At 42.5% G+C, this 26,203-nt stretch overlaps 1 protein-coding gene across 1 annotated transcript; it reads left to right on the top strand.

The window, feature by feature from the left end:
• The first annotated feature begins 854 nt into the window (after positions 1-854).
• Positions 855-24,953, top strand: abhd3 (abhydrolase domain containing 3, phospholipase). Its single transcript, XM_083781863.1, has 9 exons — positions 855-1,116; positions 2,591-2,754; positions 7,596-7,778; positions 9,883-9,928; positions 13,263-13,375; positions 18,104-18,277; positions 20,758-20,806; positions 21,752-21,917; positions 22,777-24,953. The coding sequence occupies exons 1-9, from the start codon at positions 955-957 to the stop codon at positions 22,953-22,955; spliced, it is 1,236 nt and encodes a 411-aa protein (XP_083637989.1). The 5' UTR covers positions 855-954; the 3' UTR covers positions 22,956-24,953.
• The last annotated feature ends 1,250 nt before the right edge of the window (positions 24,954-26,203 follow it).

Here is a 26,203-nt window from a genome sequence, read left to right as displayed (position 1 = left end):
TACGCTTCAAGGTAGGTATATATATATATTATAGATCGAGGGCTGATCGTAAATTCGTAGAGGTCGGCAGTAAATGTGCGCTCTGCTTGCACACAAGTAGGCCATGCGGCCTACTTGTGCACCTGTCTGTATCTAATAAACTGTGCCTCCTTCCCATGATACTCATGATAGGCTATGCTTATTAAGGTTTAATTTTAATTCAAGAAGGTCAGGACAAACACTGTGATGCAGGTGTCATGGTTACAGCTTATAGCTGTGTCAGTAGGCTGGATTATATGCACACACACACACACACACACACACACACGCACATGGATTTTCCTAGATTTAGCTCTAACCATCTCTGTGTGTGAATGAGGCTCAATGTTAAGTTGAATGCAGGCAGCATGTATTGTGGTGGTGAATAATAATAAACAAATAAAGGCCGAGCTCTTTATCCCTCGATGAGAAATAATAGACCTATAATAGACCCCCCCTGCAAACTGTTAATAAAAAGTAGGCTATAGCTATTCAATCAATAAAACTGAGATTTGTTTCACGTTTCTTCTCGGTTGAAGCCTCACGTATATAATTATGATATTATAATCTCCTTATTGTCCAAATGATGTGTTTCTGGGTTGAACAGCCTATCATCACTATAAAAGCTGGATCTCCGCATTAGTGTCAGTGTGATCATGTGTTGTAGAACCGCTTTAGTAATGGTAGGTGGCGTCGTCAGACTCTGATCTGCTCGAATTTATCGAATCATATATAGTTGGTCAGAGAGCGCCATCATCCGCCAGTGTGTATATCGCTCCGGCTCAGCTCCCCTTGACGGTCTCCTTCACACTAGCAGCACCGGCCGTACACAGTCAGCACCGCAGGCATCCAGACGAAGAGCGCTGACATTTCACTTGAGCCGCAGCGGCCGCTATCCTTGCAGTGCGAGGAGGGTGAACATCGAGCGACCTTGCAATGATCTCCCTGGACTTCAATTTCAACGTTTTGACAAGGGACCTCTCGTTGTACCTCGAAAACCAAGTGAAAGTCGGGCTATTTGGATCTGGAGTGGCTCTGTCCCTGGTGCTGGGTTTCAGCGCAGCATATACCTGCTACTACTTGATATCTGTAGCAAAGGTAGGGATCTAAAAAAAAAAAAACGGCTGCTTTGAAGAACCATCCACGTTTCATATGATCATATCGCGGCCACCGTTGGCGTTTAGTCAGCGTTATGTTGTCCTCAGAGGAGCACTGCTGTAAGCCATTGCACCCTAGCTGCACTGCCGCTGCTTTCGCTGATGGATGGATAGTATTGGATACATAGATTAGGTTGCTCTGCATCCCTGACGTTTATACGCCCGCACGTGTGATGTTGTGATGTGATGTGATGGGAGGCAGTGAAAGTCTATGCCAGTGGTTGTCAACCCTTTTCATATCAAGGCCCGTTATTAATTGGGTATTTGAGCCACGGATTGATGAGATTAAAATAAATAAATAATAATAATAATATTTTGTTGACAATTCCATGCTGTATTGATGTTGGTATACCAAGATAACAGGCAAACATTGAATTGTGTAGACTTCTTGTGTTTAAAAATAACGTTATAGTTACATATGTATAATTGTCCATTTGGTTGGCAACTCTCCATCATTTAGCTGGGGACCACCTGGAACCCCCTCCCAAGGCCCACTGGTGGTCACTGGTTGAAAACCACTGGTCTAAGCTATTATAGCTATACCCTTCAAGTGTGGTGTAGACCAAAATGAGTGGCTACCTATTAGTTACCAGTCAATATCTTAATATGTAGGCCTACATTTCTCATGACGCAGTATTAATTTGAATTTGAATTTGTGTTAATTTGAATCACACAAAAGCTAATGTGTAATAAAGTAGAAAAGCCAATCATGCAGCGTCTTACAGATGTGCTGCTGTCATGAGTTATGACCTGCTGTGGTCATAACATAACATAAGTGTGACACAGTACAGACAGTGGGTGAGAGGTCAGGCCCAGCAGGACCCTCCTCTCTTCTACAATAAACACTTATATAATAATACTTATATTCCCACATGATCTCATAAAGATACTGTAGGCATACTGTATGTTGTGTGTGTGTGTGTGTGTGTGTGTGTGTGTGTGTGTGTGTGTGTGTGTGTGTGTGTGTGTGTGTGTGTGTGTGTGTGTGTGTGTGTGTGTGTGTGTGTGTGTGTGTGTGTGTGTGTGTGTGTGTGTGTGAGTGTGCCTGCTTGTTAGAGAAACCAGTACAAGCGATAAAAACGGTGAGTTTCCCCACAATATGTACTGTAACATATATATATTTATAAAATCAGTGTGTATGTTACTCACTGACAGTCAGTTAGACATTGACCAGTAATTTGATACAGAAGTAAAGACCAGTAGTAAAAAACAACAATGACTCTCCTTCGACTTCAAACACATGGTATACCAGTTTATTTGTCACTTGTGATGGTGTTTTTTTTCCAACAACATTGTCATTTTCTTGATAAAGGTTGCGAGACTGCAACATTGGGCAAAAACGTGTACCTGTGACAATCACGCTGTAGGACTTCTTTCATGCTAATGTGAGCTATAATCATCATTTTGTTTTGTAGAAACCACAACTCATCTCGGGAGGTAAGAAGTTCTATCAGTTTCTGAGGGAACAATGTCCAGTGGTGTCAGAAACCTACTACCCCACCTTTTGGTGCTGGGAGAGTCGCATCCAGACCCTACTGAGGCCCTTTGTTACAGCCAAACCCGGGGTCAGCTACAGAAAGTAAGTAGTAGTAAGTATAGTATTAAGTACAGAAAATGAAAAATTGCTTTGTTTCTTGAAAAGCAATTGCTTATCCCAGGTTGAAATGGGCAAACTGGTGGCGTGCGTATGGCGGGATAACGAGGTACACCTCACATGTGTGGGATATGAACTTAAAGCTGGAACATTGGCTGTAGAGTAATTTAATACCAGAAATTATATTAGCCTTCTATTCCAGGCCTGCTATGAGGGCAGGTTGGTTTATTAAAAGCATAAGAATTTTGCATGTGGTGACTGGTCACTTTGCGTCTTTGATTCCTTATAATACAAGTTTCACACCAGGAAACAAATCCCACTCTTGCTCGTGACCGAGACTCAAAAGCTCAAAGGTGAATGGGTGATTGTGCCGAGATGTCGGCCCGAGTCCACTGTAGCTGCTACTGTACATTCTTTTGAGGATAAATGGTACTATTGGCCAATTCTCTTCAGTTTCCATAACCCCCGGCCCCCACATTGGAATTATTTAAAACTATAGTGGGGAGGGGTGTTTACATCATCCTCATCGGGATTAGGTGGTCTGTGGACCATGTGAACATTGCCATGTCATTTCATTCATATGGTCATACATGTGTGGATGCGGTTAAAGAGACTATAGACCGGTGCCCGGCTGTATAGAGCACAGAGTGGGTAACGATGGAAGTTGGAGTTCCATGCCCCCACCTGGCTATGCAATACCCGTTGCAGTACCCGCTCCGCCCATCTGTCTGTGTCCCTTTTTATGCCCATATATGGATATTTCTGTATCTGTCTCTCTTTGGCCGTTTATTCCTATAGTTCTGGAGTTCTGTGTGAGACACATGCCACTATATGGAGTGTTGTGACGTCAGAACAGGTCAGCTCCATATTTGGAGCCCTATATCCAGAGCCCGGGCATAGATAGGCCTTTTGTGGCGGTTTTGGACAACTGTGTGTGTCCGACCGACTTGACACCGGGCACTGCACCCCCTGTGGTGAGTGGAGAGTGGAGAGCTGTCTCCTCCTAAAGAAAAAGAAATACATTGTAGTCGTTCTAAGTTTCCTGTGCGTATCTTGCTGACGTCGTCATCGTCCAAATGAACTGTGTTGGTGCTTAGGGCGAACAGCAGCGAGTGGATCAGCTATTTATGATCTTGTGGTGTGGAACGTGTGTGTCCAATTTGAAAAGTCGGTGGTGCGAAAGGTTCTCGAGTTACGTGCATTACAGACAGACAGACAGACAGACAGACAGACAGACAGACAGACAGACAGACAGACAGACAGACAGACAGACAGACAGACAGACAGACAGACAGACAGACAGACAGACAGACAGACAGACAGACAGACAGACAGACAGACACATGGTGCATTTATGTCCCAAATGTTTACAAATCTACAGGCAAAGTCCTGGCCTGAGGATCCATATATTATAGTCCATTGTTATCACGTTCCTTGTGATGAGTGCAGTGTGTGGTGGTCGGTTTTTCCCCCAAGAATGCTTAGGTTTATCTGTAGCATATTATTTATAAATTGGTATAGGTGAGTTGGGGACAAAAAAACATACAGTCATGAAGTAACTTGTTGGCTGTCCGTTCTTTACATTCAATTACCAACGACACATAATTATGTTATGGACATTTGCCCCAGGTGTTTTGTCCTATATCATTCGCATTGTCTCCAACAAGGACATTCACAACATTACCTTTCATATTTTGACTGTACATGCCCTCTATCGACGAGAAACACTTGCCCACAATGCAGAGGGGCCACCATGTCAAGTCCTGCAGATGCACCCATCTATGATCAAACCCGGTGACATCGATGACATGTTCTGACGTTATCACATTTTCCCTCCATCCATATACGACATCCACCCATAATCAAGTTACCCCCAAGGTTTGCCCAATGACATATAGACCCTGAAAGCTGTCTGATGTATCCATCTGTGAGAAAGTCCGCTCCCAGTAGACTGCAGGGGTGTCCAAAGTGTGGCCCGCGGGACTATAATGTGGCCCTGGGACAAATCTTATACGGCCCCCAGCTTCATGCCTGAATGGAGGGTATTATGCACATGCATAAAGCGAGTGCCAAATTGAGTGGCAAAGGGAGTTTAATGGCGTTTAATACAATCAGATAGGACGTTTGTTTGGATGTATGGGCTGTCATGGCCAGAAAGAAGTTTTTGTACCGGGTGCACGGTTGGGGAAGTAACTTTTAAACAAGAGAATACCAGCACTCACGGAACTGTCCTTTAAGGGCCGATTCATACTCCTATTTTAGAGCCGAATAAAAGTCGGTTCGGCGCTGTAGAGCCTACAATGTGACGTCATTTGAGGTTCGGGGGGGCGGGTACCGTCCTAAAGTCGGCTCTTCGGTGCTACTGAAAATTTCTGACGAGCCGAAATCATTTCGGCACTACAGCGCCGAAACAGCGGTAAAATAGTAGTATGAATCGGCCCTTAGGCACTTTATTGTTTCATCATAGGTATGGTATATGCTGCAAAGCAGACAGCACAACAACGTACGCGTTTCGGCGTCTTTTCTTTTCTTTTACCTTGTCGTCTGGTTACATTTGGTAATGTGGTAATGTTTCCCAGAGTATATCATTTGTTAGTGTTCCTTGTTCCTAGTATTGCTTTCTTTCTTCTTTTTTACCAGCTGCTGCGTGTGTAAGCTCGTCTGGTGACGTTTGGTAATGTGAAAAGATCAGTTACACTTTTTTGTTCACGGCACACACCTGACAAAAGACCATTCATATTAAATATTGATGTTGGTTAAATTGAATCGTTTAAATGTGATGCAATATGCATCATGTTATAGTCCGAAGTTATGCCAGGAGATGTATAGTTGGCCCTTGGGTGTTTAGACATGTTCAAATATGGAAACAGTTTGGACACGAACAGCGAACCTTGTATAGCCGCTATAAAAGCTTTGTGTGTTGCTCACTGTGGATTTGGGCCTCCTTCACTTTCAAGTCTGGCCTTAAGGGTGCATATTTTATGGCGGTTCTGTAATTTCATGCTGATGTCTCCACGCAGCACGGCCTGTACTGGCCAGGTTTACTCTACTGCTCTCTGTGTGTGTGTGTGTGTGTGTGTGTGTGTGTGTGTGTGTGTGTGTGTGTGTGTGTGTGTGTGTGTGTGTGTGTGTGTGTGTGTGTGTGTGTGTGTGTGTGTGTGTGTGTGTGTGTGTGTGTGTGTGTGTGTGTGTGTGTGTGTGTGTGTGTGTGTGTGTGTGTGTGTGTGTGTGTGTGTGTGTGTGTGTGTGCGTGCGTGTGTGTGAGCATTGCAGTTAAGATGGATTGCACTGGCCCTAAATGACCCCATCTTCCAGCCTACATGTGTAGCCCCGGATTATTAATTTGCCCTATATAACCATTAGTATTCCTCAGCCGCGTTTATTTATCCTCCTTGAGTGTAAAAATGTGACCAAATGGACCATTTAAAGGGTCCATTATGGTTTCATTCGTACACTCTCGAGTCGTCTCTGAGTTCAATTAACACAGAGGATATGACAGAGATACAGTACATTGGTGCAAGGACCCCCCCCCCCCACCACCCCCCTTTCTCTCCAAGAGTGAATAGCACTCTGACAGGACGACGACCTCAGGGGAAATGAAACGCTCGTCACAATGAGCTGTGTGCAGGTGTGCACTGCAAAACCCAGAATGTCCATTTAACCCCCGAGAGAGTGTGTACCAAGTAGAACCAAAATGGACATGTGAGTTCCTTTTGTGCACTCTGCGAGCAGTCAAATCGGCACCTGTGTGGGAGGACTCCACTAAAGCAGCCATATGCAATTCCCTTTGACGCCGTCGTTGATTGACGTGTCGGGGTAAATCATTTTACCTGCGGGGAATAAAAAAGCTTGAGAAGCTTGTCAGAAAGGAGGCTTGTTGTACTGCCGGTGTACAGTTTCCCCCGCCGTAGGTTCACTTTATAGCCACGTGATATGAACAGCTGCGAGAGACAACGTTCATTTCATACACTGTGACAACAGCGGACTCGACCGTTAGCGGTGACAATTGAATTTAAAGCTACATCAATGTATGTACGACAATGTATCGCATTTGTATTTGTCTTTGTCTTTGCAGTATTGTGTGATGATACCTAATTACCGTAATTTGCTTGTGTGCATAATAATAATAATAATGGCATGCTTTAAAAACAAGAGTCATGTGTGTGTATTAAAGAGAGGGAGATAAGTGAGACACACGCACGCAAGCACATGCGCAATTGCTCATAGGGTGCGGGCACGCCTTCGCATCAAGAGGCGCCAAGAAAACACCTATAGAGTCAGGCGTCTCTTCCTGGTTTTTAGACGGCGGGTGGACGGAAATGACGCGGAAATGTGCGCGGCTTCAACTTGTAGCGTCGTCGGCAAAGCGTTTCCTTTTCTTTGTTGGCGACGCTATACAAGTCGGAGCCACGCCGCACTATAGCGTCATTTCCAATCCACCAGCCGTCTAAAAACCAGGATGAGACGACGCCTGCTCTATAGGGGGTTTCTTGACGCAAAGGTGTGCCTATATGTGCCCACCACACACGCATGCACACACACAAACATAGGATTGGTTAGTATCTTTTTCTAAATGTTTTTTGTGGCCTTCGCCTTTATTTTATATAGAGGGATATGGGGAGAGAGATGGTGGTGGGGGAGGGGGGTGACACACAGTAAAGGCCGTCGGGATCGGGAGTCGAACCCGCGGCACACTGCCAGACTGGATTACCAAGCCAAGGTTGCCTGGACCGCTGAGCCACACGGCCCAGGCCTTCTTGGTCTATAGTATCCTTGTCGTACTGAGTTGTTGGTATACACGTGTCCCCGCCTGTGTGTTTCCGCAGTGAGCTCATCAAGGCGGCAGACGGAGGCCAGATCTCCTTGGACTGGTCCGACAACCATGGCAGTCCCTCTCACCCCGACCCGGCCACCAGGCCCACGGTGCTGCTGCTCCCGGGCCTCACCGGAACCAGCAGAGAGTCCTACATACTGCACATGGTCCAGCAGAGCCGCGATCTGGGCTATAGGTGGGTGGTCCTGTCCTCCTCCTCCTAGCTGGCAGGCATGCAGATCGAGAGACTCGCTGCTGGGCATTGTGCCCGGCATGCACACGACGGGTGTGTGTGTGTGTGTGTGTGTGTGTGTGTGTGTGTGTGTGTGTGTGTGTGTGTGTGTGTGTGTGTGTGCGTGTGTGTGTGTGTGTGTGTGTGTGTGTGTGTGTGCCATTGATACGAGCCATTCATGTGAATATATGTCTTCATTCAGGTCGATGTTTGCAGAATACAGTATACACAGTAAAATCCTTTGCATTTTTACTCCTTTGCGTTTAACTCCAAAGCGCGTACGCTAGTATAAATGCAACTATAAATGCAATGGTTCAGATGAATACAAATGGAGCCAAATGGACCCGTATGTATCAGGCTTAATTTGTACACTCGTCTGAGTTAAAGCAACACTTGGGTCAGGTGAGCAGGTGCAGTGGAGAAGTGGTGCACCCTATAGTGTCCAGTGCTGTCTTGGCAAATGGCCAAGCATTTGCAAACGCATCGCTGCAGAGGGAGACCGTATTTTCTCTACCCCACCCCCGCTCTCTCTCTCTCTCTCTACAATTCTCTCCCCAAACAAAACACCCCCTTCTGTGTTCCCTGCACTACATTCTTTCAAACGGAACGTGGAAGGAAATGAGAAGACGAAGCAGGGCAAACTCAGCATCTTTTGGCCCGTCCGCCCCGCTGTCTGCGTAGACTTTAATGAGTCACAGTTTATCAGCTGGTACGAGCTGCGCAGCTTATATAGTCCTGTCCGGCGTGGTTTGCTCTGCTGCAGTGGTGGAGAAAAGTACTCAATTGTTTTACTTAAGTAAAAGTATCAATACTGCAAGTCCCGGAATCCGAAATGTACAAAAGTATTGGTATAGAAATGTATACCAAAAGTTAAAGGTACTCAAGTTGTCAAATGTATAATAATCTTTTGAAAATAGACGATATATATAAAGCTCACAATGCGTCGCATAGAGAGGGTATGCGCATGCATAAAGTAAATGGCAAATCGAGTGGCAAAGTGAGTTTAACGTTGTTTAATATTGTTTAATACAATCAGACAGGACTTTTCTGTGTGGATGTACGAGCTGTCAAGGCCAGAATGTCGTTTCTTTGCCACTCAGTAGGCGTTCCTGCATTACCTCCGTGGTATGATGATGATGATGATGATTTTCAAATGGCCGAAATGTGTATAGGGCTGAAGTGCTGGTTACTGTATGTTTTGTAATAATACAAAAAATTTGATAAAGTAACTATAGTAACTAACGTTTTCAAATAACTGTAGTGGAGTAAACGTACAATATTTGCTTTCCGAAATGTAGTGGAGCAGAAGCAAATGTATACAGCAAATTTGACATGCTCATATAGTAAAGCACAAATACCTCAAAATTGTCCTTATAAGTACAGTACTTAAGTAAAAGTGCTTAGTTACTTTTCCGCCACTGGTGCTTCTGTGCTGCAGTGAGTGAGGTACGTATACTGTACTACGTAAGCACTCCCACCTAGCCCCCGTTTGACTGCACCCTTGCAGCTGCTGACTTTACAGTGATATAGAAACAGTAGCTGTGGCTCCTGCAGATAATAGATGACTAGTGAGCCGTGTGTGCGTGCGCGTGTATGTGCGTGCATGTGTGTGTGTGTGTGTGTGTGTGGGAGGGACTTTAGTCTCCAATAGCTATAAACAACATGATTCTATACAGCTGTGTCTCGTTATGATATGTCATTGTATTCCCAGTCCACTTTCTTAAAATGAAGATCATTTAGGAGGGGAAAAAAAGTGAATTTGGGCCAAGGTGTTCCTGTGAATGTGCACTTGGCACAGTCAGTAGGCTATACTTGTAGACTGCAGTCATGCACAGTTTAAAAGCATCCACTGTTGCAGTGTACAGGTGATTTAACCACTAACTATAAAAAGGACTATTTTATTTATTATTAATTAATTCCAACTGTTGTAGGCAAGAAAAGGCGTAATTAGTGATTAAACGCAGAATCTTGTAGAATCAAATTCAAAGGGCAGACAAAGATGGCTGTACTGTCATTCAAATGTATTTAATATATGAATTCATGAGCACGTTTCTTTTGACTGTTTCAGATGTGTGGTATTCAACAACAGAGGGGTGTCTGGTGAAACACTGCTGGTAAGACTCAGTCAGTCACACACATGTATACATACACAATGTTTAAAAAAAATAAAAATAAAAAATAGCTGCTCAATTCTTTTTAGATATATTCTTTATTTGAACACCAGAACACCAGAGATGTGCGTGTGTGGTTACAAAGGAAAATAGGATTATGACATTAAGAAATATGCCCTCTCTAGTGCTTCAGCCGGCTCAGAGCATGTCTATTGTGCACACGTGTCATGTGGACTGCATGTACAGACAGACAGACAGGCCATGATGTTGACCCATAGCAGGGATTAAGTTGCAGGTGGACAGATAGTGTATTTTATTGCCGGCCCAAAGGAACATGACCTTGTCACGGCACGTGCACTAGTTCAGACACCTGGCCTGTCCTCCTATTCTCACAGTTATATTTAGTCAACAAAATGGGCCTAAGCTCCCGCGCAATGTCTGTCTGTTTTAACACGCGCTACAGTGAGTATATGCTTCTGGAGGGGCACATTCTTGTCATGTCTGCAGAATAGCCAGTGCCTTTCTTATCATACTAAATATACGGTCAGTGTCACCCATGCAACCATCTCCCTTCGTCTACAACAGGGGTGGGCAACTTTGACAATGGAGAGGGCCACTGTATTTCCACACTCACTGCAGAGGGCCACATTGCATAATTATTACTGTCGTAGCAAAAAACAAATGACGATCTACAAGCTCAAAATGCGACGCACTGCGATGCTTTTTGAGCTTGTAGATCAGCTATTTTTTACTAGATTTGAATTTAAATCCTGAATAATCTTTTGCTATTTTTTTAAATTGGAATCCTGAAAAGTAACATTTTTATTTAATTTCAAATGCATTTAGTTATAGCTATGTTAACTTTACGAACTAAATGCAAATATACATTGGACATTAAAAAAAAGACATTAGCCCAGGCGGTGGCGTAACCGTCTGGGCACCCGACTGGTAATCCAGTCGCAGTGTGCCGCAGGTTCGACTCCCGAGCCCGACACGGCCTTTACTGCATGTCATCCCCCATCTCTCTCTCGTTTCCTGTCAGCCTACTGTCTGTCCCTTCAAAAAACCAATAAAAGGCGTAAGAAAAAAAAATATCTTAAAAAAAAAGACATTAACATTTTACTAGTAATTAGCTGAAATCAATAATATATCAATGTTGGGATATTGACCTGCGGGCCGCATTAAGTGATGGCGGGGGCCGCCAGTCGCCCACATGCTCTACAAGACATGGTAGTGTGTCTTGCAGCCAAGGTTTAGCTGACAATGTTGCCGTTTGATAAATGTCATTGCGTCAATGGCTTGTCTATGCCTTGCACTGTATAGTCGCCATTGTTGTTGTCCCACACTGACTATAGCTCATTTGAAAGTTTCTTTGAGATTTGGTGACCTCAACTGAACTAAAAAAAAAAAGGACACTCGTGTGAAGTGAGGGGTGCTCTTATCGTCATATACAGTACATCACATTCCGTGCTCAGCCAATCAGCTGAGCATATTCTGTGTGCACACGCGCACTTACACACACAAAGCTGTACATAGGAGGAGCTAGCGCACCTCAAAGAAAAATTGCCACTATACAAAGAACTGACGGTGGAAAAACACCCTGGGTATTTGAGCAACATTTCATGAAAATGACTTAGCATTCATACGTTGTTGTCAGTGTGTTCCGCCAATTGTGAATAGACTCCATTGTTTAATAAATAGGCCAGCGCTTCAGAGTGGCCCACTATGTGAGAGATGCCCTCTGTCTAAAAGAACAGTACAAATGCTACTGCCCTAATTCTAGACCTCTGCTTGAATAGCAGTTACAGTACATTTTCTTTAGCACACGTATCTCTATATGAGATCAGCCAAAACCTGCTGGTTCCCTTTATTTGTTACGGTAACCAAGCAAGGCTGAATAATTATGGTACAAGTATTTAATCTCGATCTCAGCAAGCTGTGTACCAGAGTTTTTAAACGGGCTCTATTATGTTAAGTCACTGCACCTGTGTTGGCCTATGAGAAGAACACAGCCTGCATGAGGGCCGAAAACAGGCATTTTACTTTCCCTGCGCATTCTGCTTGAATTTCAATGAAGGGCCATAGCTGAGGAGAGACAACTGCAACACAAGAGTTGGCCTTGTTAAATGGACTCCTCCAAGTAAGAGGTGATTTGTTGTGTTCGTCAAGTAAAGGCGATTGCCTGGCAAACAGTTTCGGGCTCAGAAAGATTAACCTCATTTCCCAATGGGCATGGATATCGGATAGTGCTGTGTTACATTTTTATGATGTAAAAACAACAACGTGACCTGGTTGTTGTATAGGCTGCTACTGGTGGTATTGTCATTATGTTACCATATTTCTATATCCCCAACTTATTCATTTCCTTTGAGAAAACCTTGGTATTTTGGTTCAAGATTTCCTTAGTGTCTGTGTTTTGCTGCACAGATCGAATACCAACAAAGTCACCCTTTTACCAACTCGTGCCGGGCGTATACAGCCGGCAGAACTGCTCAGCCTGGTATTTATAAAGTAACCTAAAGTAAATTATGCTTAAACGGTTAAACCTAACCTTATTCCTAACCGTAGCCTCAGTAAAACGGTGTCAAAACCTAACCCTATGTCTAAACTTAACCCCAGTAAAACTATGCCTAACCCTAAACTTATTTCAAACCTTATTCTCAGTAAAACAAAATAAAGAATACAAGAACCGCCACACCGAGCGGTCAGCGTGAGGTCGTAGAAAAAAAGAGGGCGAGATGGACCATGGGCGACGGTACCACAGATATGCATATGGGTCATGTTTGTACCCTATGTCCATGTTAGATATTATTAAAACAGAGATCTCCATCTCCATATTTTAACTTTTTAGGTTTTTTCGCCACTTAAAGCTGCTATAAGCAATAATATATCAACATTTTAATGACCTTTATTTTATGCGTAAAACGCTCCCAAAAACTTTTGTCTCTGTGACACATCTAGGGGTCACAATCTGCATTCAAAGATTTTCCTAGATTCTTTGTCATTGGTCGATTTGCCTGTCTGCTTCCTGATTGGTTATTCATTTCGACCGGGTTTTTTTTTCGACCAATGACAAAGCTTCTAGGAACATCTTTGAATGCAGATTGTGGCCCCTAGATGTGTCACATAGACTACATTTCTTTTGGGGGCGTTTTACTCATTGCTGGCTGTCTGAATAAAAATTATATTAGCTTTAATGCCCTACTTCGTCACTTCATTTACGAATGAAGTGAATACATGAATTTACTTACATTTATGTTTTGCACACCCGACAGTGACTATTGTATTTCAGAAGACAAAGACTGAATGAGTGTCATTGTGTTTGGATTCCCCCCAGACTCCCAGAACCTACTGTGCTGCCAACACAGAGGACCTGGAGGCGGTCATCGAGCACATCCAGCAGAACTATGAACTGTCTCCAATTATGGCTGCTGGAGTCTCCATGGGCGGGTGAGTTTAAGAGACAAGCTGACCAAAGGTTGTCAATGCTATACCGTGTCACTTCACACTGAAGTGAAGCAGTCCGATGCTATATAGGCTTAGGGTTGACGACAAGAGTACAGCATCGTGCAATGGGCCTGCATGGGTCTACAAGATTCGCTACACCACCGATATATCCATGTACCCGTCTAAATACTTCCTTAAGTTCCTTAATGTCAAACTCCACAACACCACCAGAGGCAGTTCAACAAATCACGTGCAACCCAGATTCGGCTCAAACAAAGGGTTTAAATTAATTTAGCTCTATATGCCACTAAAATGTGGCACGCCCTACCAACAGCCAATAAGCAATGTGAATCCCTAGACTCCTTCAAAACCGATCTCAAAGAGCACCTATGGGCGGCTGCAATTCGAAACGGGCATTTGCGAATTGCAGGCACTGCATGGTGCCAGCTCAACTCGACTCTACTCGACTTCCAGCCCTACGCTAAGCAATGCTAAAGTTAGGCAACAATGCTAAAGTTAAAGCTAATGCTGGCACTAATGCTCTGGAAATTTAAAGTAGCCAATTTGTATTATTATTTTAACCATTATGCAAATAAGTCCTCCTCCCCACACGTTTCTGTGCTGCCACTGCTTGTGTACGTACTGCGGAGCCTATCTCCCCAGCCTGCTGACAGAGCCCATAGAAGGGCGTCCAAGACACCGAAGACAGAGAACAGGAGAAAAGCAAGACACAAGAAAAAGTACCGGCACTCACATTCTTTACTTAGGCTAAGTAAAAGTATCAATACTGCAATATAGAACTACGTCCAACCAGGGAAACTCCCCCCTGTCAGGTGTAAAGGAGCAACTTGGACACTCAGGCATGAAGGAAGCATGAGTTCAAGTCCGTTGCTCTCCCCTTGTCCCCCATATATGGGGACTATATGGTGGAGGGTGTGTAGAGCCCAGGATCACATTAGATGATTGACACAGGGGTGAAAAATGGGTTACAAAATCGTGGGATAAAAAAATAATATATATAAAACAAAATACTGCAATATAGAAATACTCCGTTACAAGTAAAAGTCCGGAATTCAAAAGTGAAAGAGTGAAAGTACAAAAGTATTGGCATCAAAATGTACTTAAAGTACTCACTATGCACACAGCCTGAAGTGACATGGCTCGGGCCAATAGAATGACGGGGGATGGAAACTCACTTACTTCTGTGTACAAACACTGGAAGTTGTCTATATCTCCTTTAAGTTCATCTCCGCTTTACTTCCTGTATACATTGAAAATGTTTGTAATTGTCGGGTGAAAATCTAAAGATTTCTGAGCTGGGCTAAGCCCCGAATGTTTTTGATAATATAGTCAAAGGAGCTGTTCCCAAGTAGGTCTACTTGGCAAACTACTTCTCCAGAGTAGGGGATGCTCAAACGTTCCCTAGTTCAAGTCACTCAAGGGTAAGAATGCATTGTACTGCAGTAGAATGCTAGCTCCGCCAGCAGCCCTGAATGTGCTGAATTCACCATTACAGTTTAAACTGGACCACTTCAACCACTTTTCTTCATTATAATAGGTCCTCACTAATGTTCATGATAAAATACCACCTTTATTTTCCTACTCAGTCTGTGTCTCATAGGAGGGCTGTGGGCAGTTCAGACACCCGTCCACCAGTGACATCATCGATGGGGAATCCAAGCTAATAGAAACTGCAGGCTTTCTTTTCCTGAAAAGTTATCGTTCGATGCACGATAATAAAAATCTAAATATATTTTAAAACAAATCTTGTTTAAAAAAATGTAAAAAAATCTGTGTGAAGTGAGGGGCGCTAATATATTAAGTCTAACTCATGTTGATTAGGTGATGTAATGGTGAAAAAAGGGTTGTGTTTTTATCATGAACATTAGTGAGGACCAATTATATGAAGAGATGCTGAAAAGTGGTGAAGAGGTCCTATACAATCATAGTGGCGAAAAATAAAACTTCCTGGGAACTCAGATTAATACAATCATGGCTCCAAGAGTCCAATCCAGCTAAATTCAAATGAGCTAAATTCTTTCCCCTCGGGCCTGCTGGCCTGACCTGACCTGACCCCACAGGGCTGAACACCTCTCCCTCCTTCAGTGAGCGTTGCCATGTCTCATGTGCAGTGGTGGAAAGTGACGAAGTACAGTCAGTTACTTAAGTACTGTACTTATACAAACTAATCCGACTTCTTCTTCACCTAGGGCCCATGACCCACCTGACAGCATAGGCTGGCTCAGGGTGGAAGACAGAGTCAAGCAATTGAAGATGGGCCTGACTTTCAAAATTGTAAATGCAACTTTACCCTCCATGCCCTCAGTACCCATACTTACTTGACTAATTAATTTAAAAAAGTGAGCAACACCCACAGCCATAAAACTAGAGGGAGCGTGAACAACGATCTGGTGCCACCCATTTATAAAACAAATATGGGCAAATTCACCTTCCAAAGCACTGCTACCCAGGTGTGGAATGCCCTCCCCCCCATCGCTCAAAACAAACTAATCACTGGCTTCCTTCAAGACAGGCCTAAAAATTCACCTGTCAGCAGGTCAAAGGGAGAGGAGGTGATCGCCTCAGCCTCTTTGTGCGAATAATCCCCTTCCGATTAACCTTCGGCCCCCAACCTGTGCATACTGTATTATTTCATGTTTAGAGGAAATGTATATGTTGCTTTCAATTATTATTGTTATATCACTTACTGTTACTGTGTTAACTTATTATTCATGTCATGTGTGAGTGGATAGGACCCGAATGGAAACAAGGCCGCAAGGTCTTTCTTCGGTGAAATCCTTTTTTGGACAAAAATGCCTGACTGTACATTGTGCTGTTTGCATTTATGTTGCCTAATAAAATATTCAATCAATCAGATCAATCAATCAGATCTACAAGCTCACAATGCTTGTAGATCAGCTATTTGAAAACTTGAAATGGAACATTCTGCATAATGAATACTTTCGGTACTTTCCAAACTTTTCCTTGTAACAGAGTATTTCTGTATTACAGTATTGAAGTAAAACCTTCGAGTACAGCTCACGTGAGTGGCATAAAGTGTTTATGAAACTGTTATGTAACTCAAACTAAATGTAATAGGTGTAAAGTCTGTCCACTTCATTGAGAGCAAAAGTAAAAGCAATTTTTATTGAAAACAAAAATTTGTTCAGCTAGCCGGTATACCATGTGCTGCTGTGGGAAAAGAATAGAGAAATGTACTAGCCACAAAAATACTAACCCAGTAAAGTAAATAGACCCAAATTAATTCTTACACTCTAGTTAAAGCAACAGTGAGGATTTGGCTGTGCAGACTGTGTGGGATTTAAATCAAAGGGTATTATGGCGTCACACTGTTCTGAGCACTGTGGGGAGCTTTAGTTGTTTGTTGGACATTTGTTTGGGACGTAATAACTCAGTTTTAACCCATTTTAGGCCGGAACCCCTTTTGGTGTTAGCATTATGTTATGCTTTAGCTATTGAAAAATAGCAGATCTACAAGCTCATAGCGCGCCACCGAGTGGCGCGCTACGAGCTTGTAGGTCTGCTATTTTTGAAAAATCGTTAAAATGTGGCGCAAGTCATTGAATATATATTTCAGAGTGAACATTTTTAACTAAAATATTGGCTTCTAGGGGGTCCCTGGAACTATACATATTTTGAGATGGGGGGGTCCGTGGCCCAACAGAGATCATTCTGGGGGTCCTTGACATGAAAAAGGTTGAGCACCACTGACATAGAAACATGGGGTTTTCAGATTTTATTTCTTTATTTAGAAGCCTTTTATTTTAATCGACCTCAGGTCAAAATGGGTTAATGCCGATGATGTGGTTCAGCTTCTCAGCGGGCCACGCCAAAGACATCGTTCTACCGCACTGCGCTACTGTAATTATTATGGAGCATTTCTAGTGGCGTAAAGTATAACTATAAGGACATTTACTTAAGTACTGTACTTGAGTACAGTTGAGAGGCATTTGTACTTTGTATTTCCAATTTCCAATACTACTATACCACTACATCTCAGATCCAAATGTTGTACTTTTACTCCACTACATTTATTCACTATACTTGCAGTTACTTTGTGGCTTTTTGAGTTTTGATTATTATACAACGAAACATGCACTAACCACTTCAGTCCTACATATATAGATTTCGGCCATTTGGAAATGGCCGACATACAAGCTCTGCTATTTCCAAAAGATGTTTTATAAATTAGAAAACGGGCTATACGAAGCTGTGCTACTACTTGCGGCTCCATGGCTCTTTAGTCGACCGGTAACGCACTGTTCCTGTGGAATGGGGAACCCGGGTTCGCCTCCCGGCCGAGCCTACATTGGCGGTTTGGGTAACCTCTACAAGTATGTTCCCGGGCGGCACAGACCTTAACCTATAGGTAGTCGACATTTACAAGTAAATGTTGAATTCCTGACTGTTACTTGTAACAAAGTATTCCTACATTGCCGTATTGATACTACCTGGTAAAACCACTAGGGGGAGTGGTTTGGATAACATTTCAGGAAAAAAAACTCCCACCACTGAGCATTTCCCCCATCGCTTTCCCTCTCTCCCTCCCTGTCTATATCCCTCCCTCTCTAAAACTGATCATTCTGATTCTTCTGATTTTGATTCTTCTTCTGTTTCTGATTCTGATTCTGATTCTGATTCTGATTCTGATTCTGATTCTTCAGATTCTTCAGATTCTAATTCTGATTCCGCTTCCTCGATGTGTTCCAGGATGATGCTGGCCAACTACCTGGGCCGCGCGGGTCGTGCGACCTGCCTGAAGGGCGTGGTGGTGTTCTCGGCGGGCTGGGATGTGTTCGAGTGCACCGCGTCGCTGGAGAAACCCCTCGACCGCTTCCTCTTCAACTCCTACCTCACCAGCTGCCTACAAGCCTCTGTGGACAGGTCTGATTGATTGATTGAAAATTGTTATAAATCTTGTTTAAAAACAATCTGCCAAATGATGGGTTTCTGAACTGCCCACAGCCCTCCTATATGAGACAGACCAAGTAGGAAAGAAAATGCTGGTATTTTATCATGAACATTAGTGAGGACCAATTATATGAAGATAGGTTGAAAAGTGGTGACGTGGTCCTTTAGTTACATTGCCATGATGTAACTCCAAATGTGGACAAGAAATAAAAAATAATGCTCTAGTGAGTAGAAATTGATCGTTCAAAATATGCTCCTCGTTGTCGTTGACTTACATTGTACACTGAAACAAAGTCACTCTTTTAACGCGTAAACAAAACACAAAAAAGTGGATTCCACCAATACAGAACATCACCAAAACTCGTACCGTTTTATTTTGTTTATGAAAATATTAACATCCTGTTGATTTTACCTTTTGAAGATCTGGATCCGGATCCACAGATCCAGTGCGGGATTTCTTCATAATAATAATAATAATAATAATGGCAAAACAAACAGGAAGTTAACATTTTTTATTAAAAAAATAAAAATAAAACAGTATGAGGTTTGGTGATGCTCTAGTCTAACTTTGTGTTTGTTCATGTACTAAAAGAGTGAATTTGAGAGCTGTTTCAGCGTACAATGTAAGTCAATGAGGAGTATATTTTGAATTATCATTTTCTAATCACTGGAGCAATCATAGTCAACTGGAAATTCCATGAACCCAGTAATGGTGATTAATGTAAACCTTTATGATAGAAATATTATCTATAGGCCTAATGGATTAAATTCAGCTTGGTTGCTAAAAGTCGCACGTTGAGCAATTTGAGTTATTAGCATATGTGACCATTCCGTTAACATTCTATATAAAGGCAATTATTTAAGTAGCACGTGACATATTAAACTAGGGGGTTTTCATGATTCTGAATCCATTCCAAGCATTAGTTTTGCACAAAAAACACTTGCACGCTAAAAATGGCCATAGCTACTAACATGGGAACTATGGTGGCTTCCAGTAGACTATTATCTTTGATTTCTTCCAAATCCACATTTGGAGTTACATTACATCATGGCAAGGTAACTATACAACCCAAACCACGCCTCTACCAAAGTGGCCTTACCCTTTAAAGTACCAAAATGTAAAGATTAAAGAAGTCTAAGGTATAAAACATATTTACAAAATAACAGACTGTGAGCTTGTAGATCGACTATTTTCAATATATACTGTAGGGCTGAAGTATGTTTTGTAATAATAATTAAAAGATATCTACAAAGTAACTAGTAACTATAAAGTTTTCACATAAATGTAGTGGAGTAAAAGTACAATATTTGGATCTGAGATGTAGTGGAGTAGAAAATTGGAAATACTTTAATAATGTACTTAAATACCTCAAAATTGTACTTATTAGACCAAACAGTGTGTGGTTAGAGTGTCCTCCCTGACACTGGGAGGTCGGAGGTTCGATCCCCGGCCGGGTCATACCAAAGACTGTAACAATGGGACCCAATGCTCTCCCTGCTTGGCACTCAGCATCAATGGGTTGGATTGCGAGTGCGGCGCCGTTTGACCCGGTAAACACATGAATATTGTGAAAATAGCCAAACTACAAGCCTTGCAACAACGAGGCGCTGTGAGCTGGTAGATCAGCTGCCTTTCTTATATTATTTGACAAGCAGATTTACATAAGTGCCTGGGTTTGCCTATTAATTATATATTAGCGTCGTACACTACACTAAAAGGTTCATCTTAACCGGGCAGGAACCCCAATTGGTGTTAGCGTTATCCGTTATGTTATGCTTTAGCTATTGAAAAATAGCAGATCTACAAGCCCATAGCGCGCCACCGAGTGGCGCGCTACGAGCTTGTAGGTCTGCTATTTTTTTTTAATCGAAGAACGACTGACACAGAAACATGGCATTTTTAGAATCTGATCTCAGGTCAGAATGTAGTCCAACACCTGCACAGGTTCAGATGTATTTATTTTCTCCTGTTCATAATGTATATTGTGTATTTGCTCTGTGCACAATTTCTTGCGCCCGTTTGTAGACTGGAAGTATAGTGTATCATTGTTGTATACTTTGTATAGGTTTCTCGAGGTACTGTATGTCATGGATGTATTGTTTGGCTGTTGTGTAAATTTGACATGATGTACGATATCATGTAGCGTTGAAGTGTACTTTACAAAAGAGACTCACAGTCTCAATGTGTTTTTACTGGTTAAATAGAGGTTAAAAAATAACTATGGCTGCACAAATTATCAGTAAAAACAGTCAGTAAGTCACATTGTGCAAAAACAATTTCACCTATTACGTGTGTGTGTGTGTGTGTGTGTGTGTGTGTGTGTGTGTGTGTGTGTGTGTGTGCGGTTTTAAAAACAACACTGTTTGTGATAATGTTTGTGATAATGAAGTTCACCTTGACCTCGACATTCAAACCATTCCATCTGCCGTTTTTTCTCTCCTCTCCTCTCCAGACACAGACCAGTGCTTGAAAAGTGTTACGACATAGATCATGTTATGAAGGTATATATATAGACTTTAACTTTCAACTTGAATAAATAGACACATACAGAGGCTAATCCAGTGGGGTCATATACACGGACAAATATAAGACTTGGTCATGTCCGTGACAAATTTGAGATTTCTACACGCCATTATAATGTTCTTATTTTGATCATAAGACCCGACTAGTGAATGTCAGTCTCCAGGTTTTCTTGAGAATATATGTGTGACACTATTTACGGTACATTAGGAGTCTGTGAGAGGGAGGATGACTGATTTAAGCAGTCACACCTGGCCTGAGTCAAACTAGAGCTGGACTCAGAGCTGGGTGTGGCTGCGCACCTGTTGTGCATCATGGACTTGATCAAGGCACAACAGGTTAAATCAGTCATCTCCCTCTCACAGAGTCCAACTAGTACTACTGGTTCTCACATGTTTTATTTGCAAAGACCCCCTTAACTCTGAGCGGGTACAAATGGAACCAAATCATTTGGTTCCATTTGTACCCTCTCAGAGTTAAGGCTCATACATAGTCTGGATTTTCGGTGGTTAGGTGACCACCGAACTACAACATGACGTCACTGAGCCGCGGTGAAGAGCAAACCACCGCCACCGCTCCAGCCCTTCTCTCTGTTTTTACTCACCACCGCTCAATGTTATTTCAGCTCCGGTGGTCACCTCACCACCGGAGCGGTGGTCACCTCACCACCGAAAATCCAGACTATGAATAGGCCTTTACAGACCTGTCATGGTCATTCAGGGAACTTATCAATTTACGTGTTTCTGGTAATATTATTGTCCACTCATTTTGTCCGTGGCAAAAATTAGGCCGACATGGTGACGACTGACCACCCCTGGGCTACAGTATAATCCACCCAGTCAAATAACTGATGTACCCATTGTCATTTTCTCCATTACGTTTCAATATAATAATGGAACATGTTCCCCCCCCCCCCCCCGTGCCAGGCGAGGACCATCCGAGAGTTCGACGAGCGCTTCACCTCCATCATGTTCGGATATCCCACCAACGACGACTACTACCGCGACGCCAGCCCCATCCACAAGCTGAAGTCTGTGCAGGTGCCAATGCTGTGTCTGAACGCCGCCGACGACGTCTTCTCGCCGTCTCATGGTAAGGTTTCGGCTGAAACCCTGCATGCTGAAACCGACGCATCCCGTCGAGAGACGCGTCGTGAGCTTGTAGATCGGCTGTTTTCGAATGGCCCGAAATTCATATAGGGGCTGAAGTGGTTAATGCGTGTTGTTTTTTAATAATCAAACTCTAGTTAAGTTTTCAAATAAATGTAGTGGAGTAATATAATAATATTCCAATATTTGGATCCGAGATGTAGTGGAGTAGAAGTAAAAGCATTAAAGTAGAAATACCTAAAACAAATTACTAAATGTAAAAGTACTTAGTTACATTCCACCACTGGCTGAAAGCCCGACAGACTGACGTCAGTCAGCCGGACTTATAGAGCAGGCCAGAGCCATGGAGTAAGACAGAGTTACGCAAACTCCATTCACTTCATGGTTATTTCTTTATTTCTCCCTGGAAAGAAACAGCGCCTGGGTTTCCGAGGCTAGTCCAATGGCGGCTCTCCTACATAGACTTCTATTGAGAAATAGGGACAAGTCCTGGAGCGGAAGTAGGCAGATATGCATTGGACTCGGGCAACAGCAACAGTTTTGTAGTAAACGTACAACATAAACATTACAGAGACTTTAGTTGTTACTGTAATACTTTAAAACAGTTGGCATGTTGCACACATGCCTAAAATTGCTCTTTATTTGCGCCACCCTCGTTGAAAACAATGTATTTCAAACTGACTAGCTTGTCACTCTCCAGGCTGCATGAACAGCGCTTCGAGCGCTCGTTTTTCTGCCCCCTCAATAACGTAACTCTTCTATTAGATGGCTCTGGAACAGGCTAAAGAAAAAACAGAATCTTCTGTTGAGTTTCGCGTTGTTTTTGTTCTCTACGTCTACAGCCATTCCAGTGGAGGCTGTGAAGCAGAATCCTAACCTGGCTCTCCTTATCACCTGTCATGGCGGCCATATTGGTTTCCTGGAGGGCCTGTGGCCTCGAAAGAACACTTACATGGACCGGGTCTTCAAGCAGTTTGCCAAGGCCGTCATAGAGGGCGGACTCACAGACCTATCTTGCTAGGAGAACCAATTCCTGCTCATTCTTTTGGTTGGTTCCTTCAATTCTTCCACGGCACCTTTGTGTTTTTCCTTCCTCGGTTTATTCCATCATTCCTTCCTTTTTCCTTTTCTTTTCCCTTGTTTATTCTTCCTCCAGCCACAAGCAAAAAAAAATGTTTCTCATTCATACATTCGTACATCTTGTTGAATATTTGTTTATGCTGCATTTTAACCATGCACTTATACCTCCATGCTTCTCAACAACTGTATGTAGCCTTGCAATCAATATGATATTTATTGATAGAGATGTCCCGATATCCGATACCAGTATCGGAAACACTGCCCCATATGCCCTTATTTGGTCATATCGGGATGGGCGAATGTGCCAGTCTAACCACCTTTCCGACACAGGGGTTGACACTATATGGCAGGTAAATAAAATGTTTGGGCATGTGGAGTTTGCTTTGCCCAAACGGCAAGTTGCACGCTTGAGTGAGGAGTCTGCTATAAACACAACACGAGATATACAGGTATAGCTACCGGTAGATTAGATATCTATAAACACAACACGAGATATACAGCTAGAATAGATAGCTATAAACACAACACGAGATATACAGCTAGAATAGATAGCTATAAACACAAGTTACACAACACAAGATATGTCTATAAACAAACACCTCCGCTCTGCTCCTTCTCTTTCCACACAGTATACATAACACAGCACACGCGCACACGCACGCGCACACGCACGCACACACACACATGCAACGTCCAGTCAGTGGCTCAAACAGTTCATTAACTCTACTATGATGGGATGTGGTATTTGGAACGAATGTATCGGGACATCCCTACTCATTGAAAAGCAAGCATGGTCGCCTGTCAATGCTAACGAGCTGACTATGTGGTCACCCCGTTTAGTTGCGTATCATGAAGACGATTGTGGTTTATCATCACCATGTGAGCAAAACTACTGCATAACATGAGTCATGGAAAGTACACATGTGTGTTCATTTAACTCTGAAAGTTTACATTTTAACCCATTTAGACCGGAGGCTGATTCTACAAATGTCTTCTAAAAGCGTAACAGTTTTCTGAAAAGCCTATGTAGTTCTCAAACCATTACATATCAAGGAGCCGCAAAATTATATGTAATTGGCCGCCGAACCCCCATCTGAAAATATGTTGTTCCAGGAACTCCCCAGAAGAAAATATGAGTTAAAAATGTTTGCTATTATATTCAAAGATTTGCGCCACATTTTCATGTTTAAAAAAAATCTAAAATAGCCCCGTAGCGCGGCACTCAGTGCTGTGCTATGAGCTTGTAGATGTGCTTTCCAGCAGACGCGTGTCTAAATGGCTTAATTAAACTTTCAGAGTTAGCGCTCCAGAATCTACTTTGTATGAAGCATAATCTTTTACAACTCATCATATCAGTAGGATTGTAGTCCTCAGGGATTTTCTTTTATTTACCCCTCTAGTCCTATCCTGTGGAGTTATGATTTTGTTTTTATCATTTTATCATTTTTCCATTCACATTTTGTCCAAGCAGTATTATGTCCCAGTTAACACGTTTTCTTGACGTTTTCCTGCATGCACTTTTTATTAACACATTCTATCTTTACAACCAAATAGTTCTACAAATATATATATTATGGAAAACAAATCACTAATGACAAGGAATGTTATTAAATGGCACTATTTTAGTTTATACTACTGTACCATGCCTTTTAATGCCCTCATGTAAGGCACTTGATTTCGTTAGATATGGGAGGTTTACCCCGAAAGGCCAAGCAGACCACAACTGGAATTCCACGGCTGTCCTTGTCCCGGTGTAGATGGGATATGTAGTCTTAACCTGTTGTTGGCTGTGCTTGGTACAGTGTTGTGACTGGCATATTGCACTTAGACCCTTTTCAAAGCCGCTATTTTTATCATCAAATGGCAAGGTAAACACGGGTATCACCAGTGATACTAATTAAGTTTATGTTCCATTCAAGTCAGGGTGTGAGGAATCTGAGGATGCTGCTATTGTGCATGTTAGCTAAAAAGGCTGTAACCTAAACTATAGGTCTATATTGTCTATAATCTATATTGAAAAACATTTTTGAATAGTTCAAATAGCCAATCTACAAGCTCACAATGTGTTGATGTAGATGGGAACCATTTTAAAAGGTTTTTCAAAATAGTAAAAAAAAAAAAGTTTAGGGATATTGGGGTTTGCATTGATGAAAATTGGGCCCAGAGAGTTTGACTGCCACACTTTATGAAAAGGAACCTTAATTATGAATTTAATTACTGAAACGGTTTACCTGCCATTTCACGTCAATATGGCTGCCGTGAGAAATGTCAAACTGACTTGATTGAAGTGAATGGCGAACGCTGCGTTACAAGAAGATGCATGGCATCATGGGGGGGGGGGGGGGGGGGGGTTGTACGGGCTACTGTACGGACAGCCTGCAGGGTTTCTACCGTTGCACCGTGTGAAGGATGATGGCTTTCCCGTTCCTGTTTGGAGCTCTTTGTTCTGCCAAGTGGCCACATTGAGTAGCATGTGTTTCATCAACGTGTCCAGCCTGATTTACACATGCATTTTAGTTGCGTGCCAAGGGCTCCATTTTCGTCACCGCTAAACCCCTTATTGCTGAACTTCTTTTGCCTTTTTTTTACTATTTTGTAGTTATATAGTTCAACTAGCTAATCTACATTGACACGTTGTGAGCTTGTAGACTGGCCATTTTAACTATTCAAAAATGTTTAGCAAAATAGTAAAAAAAAGGCAAAGAAGTTTATGGATAAGGGGTTTAGCGGTGACGAAAGTGGAGCCCCAAGTGTGCTAAACATAGCAGATTTACAAGCTCACAAGGAGCTGCATCGCTTTTGCAGTCCCATCTTTGAGCTTGTAGATCTGTTATTTTCTACCACGCCATTGGTGCGCATCTAAGGCGCGGTGAGTCGGACCACATCCTGAAACCTATACGATGACATCACTGCATAAACCCCGTAGCGCGGTTTTTGTTTTTCGTGGCACATTGAATTTTGATTTTGTATACATGACATACTGTATAATGAAAGGAACATTCTATATTTAACATGTCGCAGCAATAACATTTTAAAAATAATTGTCTGTATAGTATCGTAGTAATATATGCACATTATCAACATGACTGTACAGTATTATGCTGTATTTAATAAATTATTAAATAGAGTGTAGTGGAGTCCTTATTTTTGTCTTCTGTCTCTTCTGCCGTGTGGTTCAGCTTGTAATGC

Source organism: Protomyctophum parallelum (genome assembly GCF_964188405.1).
Source record: "Protomyctophum parallelum genome assembly, chromosome: 14".
NCBI lineage: Eukaryota > Metazoa > Chordata > Actinopteri > Myctophiformes > Myctophidae > Protomyctophum > Protomyctophum parallelum.
This window is presented reverse-complemented; position numbering and strand designations above follow the sequence as displayed.